Source organism: Acomys minous (assembly GCF_964271855.1).
Source record: "Acomys minous genome assembly, chromosome: 4".
Taxonomy (NCBI): domain Eukaryota; kingdom Metazoa; phylum Chordata; class Mammalia; order Rodentia; family Muridae; genus Acomys; species Acomys minous.
Window position 1 is genome coordinate 29,376,894 of NC_140486.1, and position 19,310 is coordinate 29,396,203.

Below are 19,310 nucleotides of genomic sequence, written 5' to 3' on the forward strand. Positions count from 1 at the left end.
GATAATCAAAGATGCTGAGAAACAGGAGAAAGAGGTTGAAGATATGGATTTAGGGACAGGGCATGGCTCAGCCAGTAAAGTACTCGCTGTGCAGCATGAGGACCTAAGTTGTATTGGAAGCACCCGTATAGAAAAGCCAGACTCAGAGGCAGGTGACTGTCCTACCAGTACTGAGGAGGTAGAGGCAGGGGGATCCCCAGCTAGCTAATGTAGTAGAATCAGAGTTCCTGGTTCAAGGAGAGACTGTCGCAAAAGATGACATGGACAGTGTTGGAGAAAGACAGCCAGCTTTGACTTCTGGTCGCCACATGCATGCATATATATGAACAGGTACACACAAGATTTTGGGGAAAGGAATAGGACTTGATGCTAGATATGATTACTCTTTCAAAATCTGCTTCACTTAGGTACCAGCTACGTCACTTTGGGCAATTCTGCTTCATCTACGAAAGTCTACTGTTGTTATCAGTAAAGGTCAACCCATGCCACCAAGTCAGACTGTCACACAGATTAAACAGTGTTGCATCCAGGTTCTGCACTGACTTCATGCTTGGCACACATGTGTTCTTTATTCTCTGTTCTGCCCAATTTCTCCCATCCACGGGACAATACAAAAGAATGGTCTAGCCTGGTGTGGTGGCACTCGCCTCTAGTCCCAACACTTAGGGCAGAGGCAGATCTCTTTGAGTTCAAGGCCCGTCTGGTCTACAAAACCAGTCTAGGACAGTCAAGGCTACACAGAGAAACCCTGTCCCCAAAAAAAAATCCAAATGAAAAAAGAAAAAGGCCATAGAACTACTAAAGTACATCACCTTTCATTAGAATGCTGACCAATATTGAAGTCCACAATGTTGTGTTTCATTGCACATTCATTCATTCATTTACTCATTCTTTTTTTAAGACAAGATTTCTATCTCTGTATATCTTCAGACCTATAACCCTTTATTGAGTCATTGCCTCAGTATCAAGTGCTGTTTCATTTCCATTTCTCTGTGGTGCTGGGAGATAACCACAGAGGCAGATAGAGATCGAATATTCTGGGATGATGGAAATACTTGTGCTGGCTAGTGTGGTAGCTACTAACCGCCGTGTGGCCTCTGAGCACTTGACATGTGGCAAGTGTGACTGAAGAACTGAGTGTTTGTTTTATGTCACTCATCCTTTAAGCTGAAATTGAGGAAGCCACATGTGGCTACTGCCTGCTCCTTTCAGCCACACAGCTGTGCACGCTGGCAAACCACAGTGCTGTGTGGTTTTATAGCTGTTGCACTTTGGTTCTCTAAAATGATCAATTTCATGTCACAACTTCTCATATTAGGATTTTAAAAATTGCCTCTTTGTAAGCAACACAGGGTGCTCTTTTCTTGGGCGACCTTCAGCTCCTTGACTTAAAACTCTACCCAAGTGCTGTGGCAGCCGTCAGACTTAACTGCTGTTAAAGACACAGCACTTAGTAGAAAGCTCTGGAATCTATCGATGTCATTCTAATTACTGCATGATTATAAGCAAAAAATTATAATTAATTAATTACCAAAATCCATTAATAAGTAAAATAATAAATTAGTAAATTTACTGTGATAAATTTTATTATGATAAATTATTGTTCACTGAAAAGCAAAAATTGTATTTTAGGGGTTTTTTTTGGATAACACAGAATTATATATCTGCCTATGAATACAAGAGTTTGTTTTCACGTTTTTTGTTGTTACAAGCTTTGTCTTTTTTTGAAAAACTCTTGTGTTTCCAGTTTTGCTTATTCTTTGTATTTCATTGTACCTCTTACTATATACATTTTATTTCAATTAAATTTTGACATGTAATCCCATGTACTAATATCAAGCCAGTCAATGCTGTGTGTGTGTGTGTGTGTGTGTGTGTGTGTGTGTGTGTGTGTGTGTGTGTGAACCAAGGTCCCAGGGATACCAAACCCAAACTCCACCTTGGGCTCCCTGTCTCATCCTATAATTAATGCTTTTGTCCTTACATTCTACTGTTTTCAGTATTGTTTGTTGTTACTTCTGTGCTTTATTAATATTTTTATTCATTTCATTCTAATAGTTTTTATAGATAATGAGTAGAGTTGAATTTTATTATTTTAATCAGACCTATTCTAAGGTTCGTTAAAATCCCAACTTGCTCTCCCCTCCCCCCTCTTTCTCTGGTTTATCTGAGACAGAGTTTCTCTGTGTAGACTTGGCTATCCTGGAACTCACTCTGTGGACCAGGTGGCTTCATACTCACAGAGCTCTGCCTGCCTCTACCACCCAAGTGCTGGACTTAAAGCCATATAATTTATTTTTATTTAATGTTCATTGATGTTTTGCCGGCATGTTTGTTTATGTGAAGGTGTCAGAAGGCCTGGGACTGGAGTTACAGAGAGTTAAGAATTGTCATAAACGTCCTGGGAATTGAACCTGTATCCTTTAGAAGATCAGTCAGACCCCTTAACCACTGAGCTATCTCTCTAGCCCACCTTCTCCTCTCATCTGTGTTAGTTAGCCTTTTTGGTTCACCCTGTTATATTTCAATCCCCCCAGTGTGACCTCCCTAAATGACCATTTCTTCTATGGACTTTGCGATAAAAATGGCTGTCTCCTATCCTTCACCACTGCATTAAAACCTCTGTGCCTCTCCTACATGTCTTGTACAATGTCTAAGTTGAATGATATTTATTTATTTCAACTCAGGCCCCTTTACTCATTCCTTCTGGTCTCAAGTGATGTAATAAGGACAATTAATCTCCAAATCTGTGTTATAGGAAACACCCCATCCCCCATCTTCCAATTCCTAGTACTATTGTTTCAGGATATTACTTTTTGTTCTTGGTTTTTCGAAACAGGGTTTCTCTGTTATCTTGGCTGTCCTAGACTCACTTTGTAGACCATGCTGGCCTTGAACTCACAGCAATCCACCTGCCTCTGCCTCCCAAGTTCTGGGATTAAAGGCATGTGCCACCACACCCAGCGATATTACTTAATTTTATATTATCATCTACCTCTCTCTCTTGTCTTATAAATGTACCCCCTAAATATCATTTCACTGTATTTAGCTTCTCTATCCTACAGATGAAAAGAATGTTGGCCTACTACAAACTTATAGGTGGCCTTTTCTTTCTTGCTAATAATGGGAAGGTTTTATTTTTTTGTTTCCAAGTTTAATCTCGGAATTCAAAAGTGTAGAGATTTTGTATGTCTCTTTCCTTGGATGAGTCTTATTTTTGTTGTTTCTCTTCTCAGATATCAGGGGCTGTTTTCAACTGGAGATGTCAAACTATCTTAGTTCATGAAAATGCTTATGTTATCACTTGTCTACTCCTGTGCCTGTGTTCTTCTGTTTTAAACCCTATCTTTCAGTTCGGTGATCACACCCTGATCTCCAGTTTATGGAGCCATTCTTGAGTCTCACCTTAAGTTTGGACTTGTTCTCTGTGTGGTGAGATTTCCCCTACTCTGATAACAACTCCTCTCCCTTCAGGGAGTGACTGTCTCTCTCTTCCTCTTCTTTTTAATGAGTGTGGAAAGTGTTCACTTTCCAGATCCAAAGGAAACCCCCTGCCCTTTTTACCCGTGTCTTCATGATCTAAGTATCCTCACTACGGATGCCAGCCTGCCTATTACTTCCTACAGCTAGTATGCAAGTCTTTTGGGGTGACGTTACCTTGTTGTTCTGGTCTGGCATGTCAATACACTGACCTTTTGTTCAGCAGCCATAGAGGATGTGTTTGCTTTTGAGTCATTCCTGGTGTTGATCCTTAAGTTCCTAAGTCTGAGGAACCAGGAGGGCTCATCACTTCAGCAGTGCAGATCAACACACATCCATAAAATTGGCCCATTGTTGATTAGAGTTGTGAATGGTACACTCTGACATTCTTCCTTCACATCTCTATTCCCCTTCATCAACTCAGATCAAAATGCTTTTTGTCCCTTCAACCCTCTATTTCAAAAAATGCCTTTATTCTTCTTCTGTTTAATCCCATTTAGCTTTTGATCTACATCACATTTTGTGTTGTTTTTTTTTAAAGTGAGTTAATTGATTTTACTCAAAAGTGCACACTTCAAACACATAGACCATGAATTTTAGAAGCACATCTTTGATAGCCTTCATCCTTATGGAAAGTGACAGCAATGATAGGAATTTTGTTTGTACCATTGGCCAGTACTTAGTGATCATTCATGCATCTTTATTTCTAAAGTGTTCTTTGATGTTAACATCAAAAAAAAGTGGTCCTTCTATGCCAAGTACACATCCCACTGATTTATTAAATAGAGTCTATATTAGAAATAAAATGCACTGCAGCTGTGGTCATTAAAGTTGTTGCTCATTTATCATGGAAGCAAAGCTTCAGTGTCGACCTCAGGCACCAAGCGGTCAGGACCCCTGGTTTAAGGGGTCAGATGGAAGCTCACCTTTGAGAAAATCAAAATAAATGAAAAGCGAGCTATCTAATTATTTCTATAAATAATATTTAATTTAAAATTATGTTCATACATACATGTACATTAAATGTTTGTTATGTTGTACACACATATAAATTTTATTACATTAGCCATTTTTAGGTTCAGGGCCATGAAATATATTTCATATGTTCAATACTCATATTGCTGCCCTTGCACTCCTAACTGTGACTGACTTATTTCAGTCGATGTGCCTGCATCTCCCTGCTTTTGGGAGGGTAGATGATAAGCTAAATGATACTCTGTTGTCTGGGTTTACCGTATTTTAACTCATTCATCCATCTGTCAGTGGACACTGGGTTGCCCCTACACTTGATTATTGCAAATACTGCTGGCTTGAACGCATTAATATACTGAATGATAAATATTGAGTATTTATGTTAACAAACAGATTTTGTAGTCATTTTAAAGGAACTTCAAGTAATATTTACTTTTCTCTTATTCCTAGTTTCTGAAACACTACTCTACCTTATCAGCTACTTTTTGTATTTCAAGTTTATCACATACATATGTATGATGTCTTTCCTCCTTAAATGAGTCAGATATACACCTTAAGAACCTGTACAGCAGTCAGCTTTTACAAGCTAACAAACTCAATGCATATTAATGTACAAATAAAAAAACTTGGAAAACATGAAGTACGCTGAAATAATACAATTCTATATGTAAGCATAGTGACATTTTAATTTAAAAATCACACCTCTAAATAAAGTCACTTAAAGTTTGTTTTAGCTTCTGAATGAGGGCAGCCTCTTAGAAGAGGCCACATGTTGCTAAGTATTATAGGTCCATAATGTTTGAAGATTCCTTAAAAAATATATATTAATTCAATATTGACCACAATCCACTTAATTCTAGTGGATCCTGACCTTAATTCTAAAGATTCCTAAGATTTAAAGATTTAAAGATGTTTACCCCACAACAACAACAATAATAAAACAATAATGAATTATATAGTTAATTAACTTGATTTTACTTAACCTTATGTTTTATACAAAACTATACGTGAATGAAGAAATGTATGGCAGTCTTTCAAACTAAGGACATTTTAATCATCTCATCTAATTTTGGGAACTCTATTCTCTGCAGGTTCTGTTTATAGCTGTATTCAGTAACTGTAGCTCAAACACTGGCTAGGCTTTTAATTATAACCACAGTGGAGCATTGCTCCTTACTTATCATGGCTACCAGAGAGTCCTTTACCCTGGGAAGAGGTGTACAGAGCCAGGATCCTTACACTCACGTTACACAACCTTTTATATACAACTCCCCCACAAAATTATCACTTGATTGTTGCATTTGATTTTGTTTTTAAATTTTGAAATACCTACTTACATGGGTCTGAAGGGCAAATTAATTAGAAACCATACGTTTCCAAACAACTTTCAGCATCACTTAGTGTATTGTCTGACTTGAAGTCAGATAAGACCTCTCACGGGGACACTCTGTTGCACAATTATAAGATATGACATTTATATATTTTAGGGTATTCCTAAATTATACATACATAGTCTGTCCAGATGTATACTTAACTGCATTTAGCTGACAGTCACGTTACGTGATGCACTAGCTTCCTAGGCAGCTGATACTTTGTTGTCACTGTGACTATTTTCCCACCTCATTTAGAACCATGTAAGATTGGTTTCTGGCTCTCTTCTATACATGTATACACGCACATGTTTGTGTGTTCAGGGGTTTTGTGTGTGTGTGTGTGTGTGTGTGTGTGTGTGTGTGTGTGTGTGTGTGTATGCATTGTGACTTAAAGTGGGTATGGATATGAAGGCCAGAAATAAACACTTTAAATTTTTTATTTTGGTTTAATTAAAATATATGACTTTTTCACGTACTCTGGTCCTCACATTTGACCATGTCCCCTGGAGGGGGAGACCTGGTGGCACTCAGAGGAAGGACAGCAGGTTACCAAGAGAAGACTTGATACCCTATGAGCATATACAGGGGGAGGAAATCCCCCTCAGGAACAGTCATAGGGGAGGGGAATAAGGGGAAAATGGGAGGGAGGTAAGAATGGGAGGATACAAGGGATGGGATAACCACTGAGATGTAACAAGAATAAATTAATAAAAAAGAAAAAATAATAAAATAAAATATATTTATATTACTTCCTCCTTTCCTTTTCCTCCTTTCAGCATCTCCGATGTTTCTGTCTTACTCCCTGTCAAATTAAAGGCCCTTTTTTATTGCTTTTGTAATACATATATACATTGTTGCTTATGTGTGTGTCATCAGGGCCGACCATTTTATGCTAGATAGCCACTTACAGGGCTTATTCTTGAGAGACCATCTTTCTCTCAGCAGTCATTGTAACCTGTAGTTCATCTAGGGGTGAAATTTCCTACTTGAGCATGGGCATGTCTGTTGATGCTGTACTTGTTCAGGTCCTGTTTAGGTAGCCATATTATGGCAGTGTCATCAATATAGCTTCACTCTCCTTTCTAGGAGACAAATCTCACAACAGTCTTCCTGGTTCTCTGGCTCCCCCATCCCAACCTTCTGCAATACTCACAGGTTTTAGGTGCAAAGTTGTGTTACAAATGTATCTGTCAGAGGTGGGATCTCCATAATACAACCTGCTGATCTTTGCACTATGACCAGCAGGGATTTTACTGCTATAAAGACACATTTCTTTGATGAAGGTTGGGGACTACAGTTATTGGTAGGTCTAATGATAAGTACTTAAAATGCAATCAGGAATTATGCTGATTTAATAAAGTGGCAGTAGTAGGTTGTCTGCCAAGATCCATAACATCACTAGCACTGGGTAGTTGGCTAAATACCTTGGGTGAGGCATGGCTTTGTTCATGCTGAAGGGACCGTAAGTCCAATTAGACAGTTGTTGGTTACCACTAAGATATCCGTGCCACTACTGAGCCTTTAACGCCATCTTGCTTTGTTGGTCATTGTTGTGGTTCATAGATGTCACAGCTGGATAGGACTGTGAGTGCTTCCCTCCTTTGGCATCTTGCTCAGTATCTTTCTGGTACTGTGAGATCTAGTCCTCAGGACGGGAGAGGCTATCAGATCAGAAGTCCTGTGTCTGAAGGGTATGGTATCTTCAGCAATGGTGACTTAACTTCTATAGAATACTAACTAATAAAAATAGTAGTTTTCCTTAACCCTGAGCTTCCAAAATAATAGACACAGAGACTGTGATTTATTATCAAACCATAGGCACTATGCTGGGCAGATTCTGAGCTATCCTAGTCCTACTACCTTTTAAACCCTCAGAATGGCCAATCACTTGGCAATCTGATGACTCTCAGGCAGTTTCTGCTCCATCAGTCTGTCCTCACAGCCATATGATCAATAATCCATCTTGCCTCATGGCAATTCCATTATCTCCCTCTTTTCTTCCTCCTGCCACCCCTCTCTTTCCCCTCTAGTCGTGAACCCAAGCCCAGGAATCTAAACTCTGCCTACCTCTCTTCTGCCCAGCCATGGGCTTCAGCATCTTTATTAGCCAATCAGGGATAACTGGGTAACATTCCTTATCAGCACATGGTTACAGGAGATATTTCAGCATTCATAACAATGCTTGTAGTAGGGAGGTAAACAGATCTCAAGGCAATGAAATCAGCATCTGAAAACACAGTACACAAGACCCTCCTCCAACAACCTTTGACCTCAGAGAGTCAGCCAAGGACAATAGCAAAGGCCTATATTGTTTTGAGAATAACTTGTACCATCCTGACCAACATCTTAAATGAAGGCTTCTCATACCTGGCACTGGAATTTTTGTTATGTAGTCTATGGCTCCTGTAGGGAGCATATGTAATCCCACATTGCATAATTTCATTTTATATGTGTGCATGTATGCATGCACGTGCACTCACAAAGGTGAGTGCATATATATGTACTTGTATGTATTATGTATAATCTTACCTACATATAAAATGATATGATTCCCTGATGCTTCATCAAACATTCTTAGTGTTGTTCATTCCTCTTCTTTCCTCTCTCCCTGTTTTCCCATTTCCCCCCTTCATTCAACCCGCCTTCCTTACATTTGGATCTCTGACGCAACCTAGTGCTCATTGATTTGCTACGCTGGCAGGCTAACAAGCTCCGGGTTCACATCACTAGGATTTCAGACGCATACAACCACACCCAGCTTTTTGTGTGAGTGGAAAGGAAGACGTCAAAGTATGATATCATGGTATACATAATGACCCCCAAAAATTCTACCAGAGACTCCTACAGCTGATAAACACCTTCAGCAAAATGGCTGGATACAAAATCCTGTATACAAATGACAAACGGGCTGAGAAAGAAGTTAGGGGGAAAACACCCTTAAGAATAGGCACAAATAATATAAAATATCTTGGGGGTAACTAACCAAGCAAGTGAAAGACCTATATGACAAGAAATTGAAAAAGATATCACAAGATGGGAAGATCTCTCATGCTAATGGATCGGTAGGATCAACATAGTAAAAATGCCATTTTACCAAAAGCAATCTACAGATTCAATGCAATTCCCATCAAAATAGCAACACAATTCTTTACAGACCTTGAAACAACAATTCTCAAGTTCATATGGAAAAATTTAAAACCCAGCTTAGCTAAAAACAACCCTGTATAATAATAGAACTTCTGGAAGCATCTCCATCCCTGACTTCAAACTATACTACAGAGCAATAGTAATAAAAACCAAACACTATGGTACTGGCATAGAAACAGATTGATTGATCAACTGAACCAAATTGACAACCCAGAAATAAACCCATACACTTACAGACACTTGATTTTTGACAGAGAAGCCAACACCATATAATGGGAAAAATACAGCATTCTTCAACAAATGGTGCTGGTCTAAATGGATGTCTGGATGTAGAAGAATGCAAATAAATCCATATTTATCACCCAGTACTAGGTATCTTTATGGATCTTTCATGCTCACTTTGCTTTGACTAATCTCCTCCCTCATCTCCTCTCTCATGAGACATGTTTGCATTTCTGCATCCTAGCCCTCTTCCTCTTCCATCAGGCTCTACAGTTTTTTGCCTCACTTATGTAAGGATAATTTCCATAAGCAGATTCAGGCCTATGGTGTCATTTATTTATATGAATTTCTTTAAAATGCAAATTGGTTATGACAGGGCTTGGAGAACAATTGTCTAGGACTGGGCTGGTAATAGACAAGGAATGTTGGGAAGTAACGATAATACTCCAGAAATGGATCATGATGATTAGTTACTCATTTCAATAAATGTACCACAAACCATCTAATTGTGTATTTCAGACAGATATATTTATGACATGTAATATATACCTTAATTCAGTTGTTCGGAGAGGAAAGAAGTGAAAGGGGTTGCCAATTTTTTTTATCAGTTTGCTAATTGCCCTAATGTACAAATTCATGAAATAAAGATGGAGCCAGAGAGATGGTTCAGCAGTTGAAGATGTTGTTAGTCCAAGCTAAAAGCCTGCTGGCCTGAGTTTTATCTCTGCAGCACGCATAAATTGGGGAGGAGACAATTGACTCCGCAGGCTTTTTTTCTCACCTCCATATATGAGCTGTGGCACACATACCTCTCCTCTCCTATCCACATTGTGCAGTTGCACACCTGCAGTAAACAAAAATAAGATAATAAATTTGAGAGATAAGTATGAGATGAAATGGCATAACGCTCTCAGCCAGCAGTGTTTCACTTAGATATTATAAAGTGAAAAATAAAAATATTTGTGTGCCACAGGCTAATTTTTAACAAAATTTTATTGGTCGTATCCCTAGGAGGAAGTTACCAGTTTCCCACCCACTGCCTCCAACATACTGAGTTATTGAAACACTCCTATATTTTGCTCTACTGTGACTCTCAATGGTTCCTGGAGTGTACAGTAATATTTAGTTATGGTGAAACTTTCATAAAGAGAATGCACAATCAGCAAATATCAATTACAACATTTTTAGGATTCTGATTCATAGCCAATATACAAGTACACTTTAGGAAGACAAAATACTTTCCTCTGACCAGGAATTTAAATTCCTTTTCAGTATGCAACATTGCTCTTGTTTTGCCTGTTACCAATGGCTGCATGCAATGCTAAGATTGCACATTGAAGCTTTAAAGCTATTTAAGTGAGAAGGCAAGATATCATCCTGATAAGGTTTGCCCAGCTGCTGCAGAGGAAAGTGCAGACAATAGGGGGAAGCAGTAGGACACTTAACAATGGGAAGGCAGCCTAGGGTTTCCCGCATCAGTATATTCCATCAGAACAGCCATTTGCAAGAGACACACAGCTTCTGTGTCCACTGAGAATATGCTAAGGGCCCTCATTTTAGGATGGTGCTGTGGCTAGACAGAGGGATGGGTCTCCTGGCCAGCTGATTTCTTGAGGATGGGTTAGAGGAAGGCCCCAGAGGCCTCTTCTCTGGGGATATGAAAGCCATAAAGAATTTGAAAGTAAGTATGCCTGCATCTTGAGAAGTCATAATTTTATCATCTTCTGGTAAGAAATGGGGTTTTCCTACATTTCAGGACTTGATATAACCAAAAACCACAAACCTAATTTTTAAAAATGGCAAAACATGGGTTTTATGAGGATTTTAAAAAGTTATGACCTGGCAAATGGCTTATTCATAAGGTTGGTATATCTTTCCTTATACATAGATGATTTTTCTTCAAGAATGCAGCTTGCAGCCAGTACATCTGCTGTTCTTATGGAGGATTAAAATGAGCTATTTTTGTGGAGACTCAGCTGCAAGACCATAAGAACCTTAAGCCAGCTCGTGCCCAAATGCCTGCTCTAGATTTTGTTCATTATGTTGAATTTACTTATCTTTATGTTAACTCTCAAAATACACTGGACTTTTAAAAATACCCATTTATTTTGTATGAGGGAGCCTCATTTTTTCATTAAACACAGTTGTGTGTAGTTTTAAGTTTTGTTTGATCACATGCAGCCTTTATCTGCTATACAACATTGACACGTCATTCTGAATGTCATTGTTTGCCAAGTTTGATATTCACAGTAGAAGTTTTTCATAAAAATCATACTCCTAATCTTTGCAACGAAAGCCCAAGAGATATCTTGTATTCCCAAGGGTTGGTCAAAGATGAGATCGTCTTTCTGGAAAGAGAACTCTTTTCTATGTGTTCCTCTTGTATGCTCAAGGCCAATGGGAGTCATTACATCAGTTGGTCATTAAGGAAACTGACTTTTCCCTTGTTTCTTACATCTTGAAAATCAGCACTGGTAACACTCAATGGCTGTCTTGTTGGTGGTTCAGTTCGGCCTACAAAAATGTTTACAGGATGCCTAGACTGTTTATTGAAGTAAATTTACAACATTAAAGAAAGTAGACAAGAAATGCCCAGAGCCAGCTTTTGAGTCTCCTGCAGTCTGATTCAGCCTTCTTGGATGTGAATCTCTTGAACACTGTGTTAATATACTGAGTCTGGAACAGTGAGCCTCAGGGTGGCCTCTAAAGTGACCGAGAGATACCCTGGTCCTGGACCTTACACTTTGATGTGTAGGGATGACATGGAAAGTCTTCCTAAGAGTTATGACATGACCTCATTGGAAGGTCATTGGGAGTGTCTGTATATCATGCACCATGTATATTTACTCAGATTTTGGTCATCATCTATAGCAGTACGGGACAATGATCATTGGATAGAGAGCAAAGAGGTTATAGCCTTAACTTGCCTGTGAAGAATCCATGACTGCAGATCTTTCTTCTTAACTGAGCAAACCATACAACTGATAGAGAGATGGATATCAGCTTATTAGACGTAACTCTTTGTGCAGTGTGTGTGTGTGTGTGTGTGTGTGTGTGTGTGTGTGTGTGTGTGATATAAAACCTCTACCTCCACCAGGTTACTTTGGCTTTCTAAACTATCACTTGGTCTGCAAAGAAAATACTTCCAGGGTAAGGAGGAGTAATCCTTAGTGACTTGATGGCTTCAGAGCCCAGGTGGGACGTTTGAATGAGTACTAAGGGTTAGGGTTAAAGTAGGGAGATCCTTGGCAGGAAGATGTCTTCTTCTTATGCCATGTGGCATGCTGGGCTTAGCACAGCTAGAACTTCCAGTTTTCCAAGGAAAGCCAAAAACACAAGTTTCTTGTGAAATGTCCCATTTTTACAATGTTGGCTACCAATTCCAGTTCCTTACAATGATCCAAGCCCAGAAAACACATTGGTGTGTCATTGAGCCTCCCATTTTCAATGCCTAGTGCTGAATCCTATCTGCTCCCTTAATACACATCTCATGATTGGAAAATTATAAATTTTCTAAGTGAAACTCACTGCTCTTCTGTCCTTAGATGCTTTGCTCAGAAGGAAGGGTTTCGGGTTTCTGAATTTGATAGTGGGGCCTAAGATTGGTGTGTGATCTTCCTGTCTTCACTCTCATTCCAGATTACAGGACAGGCCCGTGTTTCACAAAAGTCAGTAATCAGATGTGCCAAGGGCAGCTGACAGGCATAGTCTGCACGAAGACGCTGTGCTGTGCCACCATTGGGCGAGCCTGGGGTCATCCTTGTGAGATGTGTCCAGCCCAGCCTCAGCCCTGCCGCCGGGGCTTCATCCCCAACATCCGCACGGGAGCATGTCAAGGTGAGTCAACTGTGTTTACCATCACAAGTGCCACCTCTTTAGTCAGAATCAGAAAACCTGGGGCTATGGGTGGGAACTGTGTCCATAGTACTCATCGACGTGGTGGATTCTGCTGAGAGGTCTTACTAGAAGTGGTTTGTATTTGTAGTGTACATTTTAGTCACCAATGAAAGTTTCAACTTATAGCATTAATGGAGCAAGAAGACAATGAAAAGCAACTGAACTTTTCAAACTACTGCTTAAAATATATAGTGCAGTAAGAGGGCAAACCGCCCTGTCTGTGTGCAGGTTAGCACACGTGGCACTGCACACAGTTTCCTGGAAAGACTCATTTCTTCTCTCTCATCATCCATGATGTCTTTATCTCCAGATAATTTTGTGGGACCACCAGCCTCATAAGTGGCTCTGGTACATATACCAAAGACAGATCTGAGACTTGAGGCTCCTACAGCCACAGAGTCCAACCCAAGTGACCTAGAATGATCCTTTTCTTACTAGTTAGTTCCATTAAGTTGTAGCCAACAGAGCCCTTGTCATTCGTTGGCTACTACCCTGATGTCATCTGTACTAAGTCCATTTTTCGAGCTTGGAAATATTCTTTGTCAAATGGGAGTTGAGATGCTTTTTGTATTATTGATACAAACACCGCTGCTTCTATTTGAGACATGGGAGTTAGATGAACATATTTGAAGTAAATCCCATGCAAGGTTTTCAGCTTGAAGCCAGAAAGTAGCATCAGCATCAGCCTCCTAAGTAAATGGCATGTGTGGTAAGCAGACCAGTGTCCTCTAGGACAAAATTACAGCCAAGGAAGTGTGTGCAGCCTCAGCTCACTGGACAAGAAACCATAGGTAGTCTATGCAATTGGGTAAATTATCCCTGATAGTAACCTTAAAAGATTTCTTTTTACTACTTTTGTAATGTTATTAAAGGATACAAGAATGGCATCCCTAAGCTGAAAAACCAAAATTCTAAAAATGCTCTCCAAAATAAAAATGTTTTGAACACTGACCTGGTGCTATGAGTGGAAAAATTTTACTGTGCCCCTGTGTGATAAGTTGATATCAAAATGCACCTAATCAAGACTTTAGAAATGGCACATCAGATAGGAGTAGTACTTTAACTGGGTGGCTCATCATTGCCTGGAACTTGAGTGCCAGGCAATCCAGTACACTCTCTGGTGGCCAAAAGTGACTGTACTCATTTGGGTGACACACAGAACCACACACATACAAAGGAAAAAATAAACCTTATTAAAAATGCACAAAACCACTAAAGTACTAAGTAAAATTACCAAGTAGCTCTGTGTACAAGTGTGCAAAACATAAATGAACTTTACGTTTAGAGTTGTGCCCCATCCCAAGGCACCCATGTGTATGCTGACTGTCCAAACCCTGAAAACACTGGATCAGCTCAGTTAAGGCAACTAATGATTAAACTGATGTCAATTAATCACTATGTCGTAGTGATTTTCAAAAGGGCTACAGAGACCCTGAGGGGAGGACAGTACAGCTCCACAGACCATGACTAGTTAGCAAGAATAAAAGCCATGTCAGTTGCGGGCTTACAGGGGCTTTTTAAGTAGCAATTACAGATAAGACCTCAAAGATAAGGGCTGTGCTACATGCTGATTTTAATATTCTTTACTATGGGTAATGGTAAGCTCACTTATTTTTTTTTATGAATACTCATCAATCTGAAGAGTATTATATTTCCTCTGTAGGTAGATGTACTGTAATACAAGAGATTTACAAAACTTGTATATATAGACTACCATAGACATACATAACTATTGAAAATGAAGTTATCTGTCACATAGGTATTGTAATGATTCTTTTTCATTATTCTACACCACATTTCAACTTCTAATAAACTTTTCTTCACTGGCTTAGTTCCCTGACTATAGAATATAATCTGCATAAAGGTATGAATTTTTTTTTTATTCACAAGGTGCCTGTGGCATGTAGAGCTATGTTTGCCTAGTGTACATGTAGAAAATGCAGCTAACGCTTTGAGCCAGGAAATGGTTGCAGGATTTAAATATTTCAGAACTTAAAATTTCAAGGAAAGGTTAAAAAGTCATTCACCGAGGCATGCTAAATTATTGAATTTCTTCATCTGTATATACATATCTTGTCTCCTCAGTGTTCTGTCAGAGACCTTGTATTGCACAGCACAACTGTTAGGAAACGTGGTGCCCTCTGTGCTCAGATTCTGCAGTCAGGAGTTAGTAATGCCCCAAGTGTATTTGCTTGGTTTTGCTTATGGAGTAGAGATAAATTTTGGACTTCCTTTGTCTCAAAGCCCTAATGGATTAGCACAGTAATGAGAGCAAAATGAAACTTGACTCCTGATTTTTTTAAAAAATGTCTGGAAAAACAAGATGAAAAGTTCTGCTTCATTTCAAGATCATGGCATGGTCAGGCAGTTCTCAGATACGTGTTAATCCTCAGTTTATAATGCTTTTAAGTTCCTAGACTGTTTCCTGAATACTTACACCAAATTAGTTTGGGAGAGGTGAGACATTACAAATGACACACTGACATACATGTCACACTGTTTCTTTTTCTCCCCCCCCCCCCTTTGGTAATACTGGTCCCTTTTAGTAGGATGATTGAAATTTTATAAAGTTAAAAACAAATGTCAGCTACATAGACAACAATGAAAGCTGCTTGATACTGGCTTCAAAACCCTGATCACACTAATCAAGGCAGGTCAGTTCTGAAGGCCTGTTGCCCTGAGGCTAATGCAGCTTTAATTTGTCCATGGCTTAAGGAAGAATGAAGCAGGGTTTTGCGACAAGCACAGTAACTGCGGGAAATGAGAGGCAACGGGAAATTAAGATGATAGTGTGGAAAACTTAATTTGTGGGGGAAACAGGAAGATTTGTGGCTTGTCCTTTAAGTTTTAACTGCTCTTGTGATAACATTCTAGACCTAGACAATCAGGGTCAGGCATGCATTCCTAGGGCGCTTAGCAGTCCTTGACTTTCTTTAATGCTGAGAGCAGAGTCTGCTCCTGCTTCTGTCCTGTCCTCTCTCCACACTCAGTGGTGTTCTCTCTTCATTCTTTATTGCACTAAGTAACCAAAGTTAGATTCATGCCCCCACTTAAATTTCAGCTATCATAAAACAAGTGAATTCAAAATACTGATACTTTGAATTAAATAATTCCAGGAATATTTATGAACTTCAAGTCTTAGGTAAACAGCTATTGGCCTGTGTATACTACTTTCTTATGGCTTGTGTTTTTCTCTACACCCATGCACATATTTTAATTAGAAGTGGTATTTTATGTAAGATTAATATCTGGAGTTTTGTCTTTTATATGCATAAATAAATGTATATACTTCAAATCATTAATTATATGAAGGTATGAGTAATAGAATTATTAATTGTCACTGATAGCTAAGTGTTGAACTTTTAGATTTCTCTGCCTGTTCCAAAACTTAAAAACATAGTGATGAAATTTGTTTGCTTATTAAATTCTAGTTCTTTGTTGAAAGGATATTTGGTTATTATCTTGATTAGAATAATTTTGTAAAGATAGTATAGCCAAAGCACATTTATCTTGGCTGTCAGTCTAATCTTAGATAAACATTCTGTCAACACCAACACTACATAACCTCCAAAACATCACTTAAGACAATCTCAATCACAGGAATCTCTATTAAACATAGCTAGCTAATGCCCTGTTCTACCCTGGCAGAAGTACCAAGAGGATGCTTACCAAGAACAGCTCACAGTTCTAAATAAAATTCTGAAACATTGCTTAAAGTCAGTGACAAGCACTAGTAGCTGTTGGGAAGCCATTTGAACAGGGAGAACTTTCTAACCATTTTCGGTGAGCATCATCATCCTGACAGAGGTTCAGTTTGTGTTTGTTCGAACCAACCTGAGACATTCATGAACTTCAGGACTTCACCATAACTGAGGGTGGCAGAAGGGGAAACTTAAAAGAAAAATAAAAAAGAGGGCAGGAGGGGAAGAATGTAAGAAAAGAGCAGGAAGAAAATATGCTCCAGAGAACTACGTGTAAATAAATGCAGATTTCACACATTTTTTTCATCACAAAGATTAAAACAATAAAATCTTTCTCATAGAAAAAGTCTTCAAATGAGAATTGTAACCATTGAGTAAAGTCAACTGAGAAGATAAGAAGCTGGTAACATTGAAATTATGACATGGAAGGAAGGTTTTAACCTGGTTACATTAGTTTTTCCCCATTGCTGTGACTAATTACCTCACAAGAAACAACTTGAGGAAGGGTTAGTTTGGCTTTCAGTTTTAGGGGATACAGTCAGCCCTTATGGTGAAGAAGATGTAGTGACAGAGTGTAGGATAGATGGTTTTATTGTACCTGCAGTTAGGCAAAGGAGCACAGGTAAGTGGGACCAGGTGACCTCCCCAGTAACCCACTTCCTCTCTTGTGAACCTCCACTTCCAGAAAGTTCCACAGGCCCCCAAATAGTACTACTACTGTGGACTGAGTGTTCAAACATGTGGGGCTATGGGGAACATTTCACTTTAGCCAATTATAACTATTTTGTTGAAAGACAAATGATACACTCATATACACACGTACGTGTAACTGAATTAAATGTACACAAACCACACAGATCCAAATGTCACAGTAGAATAAGCAGCAGTAGTAGAAAAACTGACACACATTAGAAGCCAGACAAAGACCACTGGTGAAAAGGGCTTGAAAAACCTCACAAAAATGATAAAGAAAAACTTTGTGAGATAGAAAAAGGGTTTTACTGATTGGAAAACACAGAATCCCATGGGCAAGCAAAATTCTTGCTTTGGGGAGCTTCTAAAGTCTCAGTTTTAGGTGCCATGCCACCTTCTTTTTGTTTACAGGGTCTTTTGCTGACCCCGAACTCAGCAAGTAGGGTGGACTAGCTGACCAGGGCATGCCAGGGGTCTGCTTGCCTCTGCCTCCCCAGCTGGATTACGAGTGTACAGCACCACACCTGCCTTCTTGTGTGCTTTCAGGGGATTAAATGCAGGTCCTCGGGTTGTACATAAGCACTAGACTAACTAAGCTAGCTCCCCCACAAGCGCTTTGCCTGCTGGGCCATCTCCCCGGCCCCTTCCTTGCTTTTTAAAATAAGAAAATGTTCTACCTTGTCTTTCTTTTCCCTAGACTAACTCGTAAAACAGAGAACAATGAGGTCCAAGTTCATGACCATCAACCTGTCAGATGATATAGTCCGTTTGCTCCCATTTGTACCTGGGTGAGATTTCCTTAGTCACTCTGTAGAGGATTAAGTACAGGGGCTGAGTGAGGAAGGCAAGGAATGAGCCCCACTGCTCCAGAAGAAATTCAAGGGATGTATGATGGAGGCTAATGCCATGGAGGGGCTCAGTGAAGATGAAAGCTGTAGTTGGGAAGGATGCCCTAGCTGCTGATGGAGTGATGTGAGCGATGTCATGTGGAAACGCCAAGTTATCAGCTGGGCTCCTCACTTTAGTGCCTAGAAATGGAGGCATCTGTTGAGATGAGGTGCATTCCTCTTTGTTATAGGATTGAGTATGAACAGTAGTATACTACCGTTATCATCCCACTATTATGCTAACTCAGCGTCTGAATTCTCATGTCACTCAAAGAACAGAGATTCTGGCTGAATCAAGCCATAGAGAGTGGTTGCTGAGAGATCTCACGTCTCTAAGGCTTCAGAGACAAACTAATTGTTCAATTGCTGTGGTTAAAGCCTGATATTTCCCTTTATGGGGAAATACCAGTGCTTTCCGAAGTTGGGTTCCCAGACCTACATGGGAAGATAGAGAACTGACTCCTGAAAGCTGTCTTCCGACTTCCAAAACTGCACTGTGGCACAGCAAATGACAATTGGGATTCAGTTCCCAGCACCCATATGTAACTCCAGTTATGGGGGAGACAGCTCCCTCTGCTGGCCTCCACAGGCAATGCATGAACATGGTGCACATAAAAAATGACTTGAACATATTTTGGTGACAGAATACATTAAGCATAGTAGAATATTGTCATTTATTGTCTTTGTTCCCTACACCTATAAATGATGCCTCTTTTATCTCTATACCACTGAATGCATTTTTCCATATTTGGGCATAAACTAAAAGTATGTCACCGAATGCTAGTTTTTATAGTGAATTTGTTCTTTTAGGACAGGAGTTCATAAATTAACTAACATAGCTTTGTTACATTGTCTATAAGCTTAATACAAGACACTGGAGTGGCTAAGTAAGGCTCACATTTCAAGATTTGCCTTAATTCTACAAAATCTTTGAATAC

At 39.4% G+C, this 19,310-nt stretch overlaps 1 protein-coding gene across 1 annotated transcript in view; it reads left to right on the forward strand.

The window, feature by feature from the left end:
- The window catches only part of FBN2 (fibrillin 2), a 206,384-nt gene that overhangs the window by 43,412 nt on the left and 143,662 nt on the right, over positions 1 to 19,310 (forward strand). Inside the window, exon 6 of the mRNA XM_084778399.1 lies at positions 12,834 to 13,031. Coding sequence (XP_084634525.1) covers positions 12,834 to 13,031 — 198 coding nt within the window. The remainder of the gene's footprint in view (positions 1 to 12,833; positions 13,032 to 19,310) is intronic.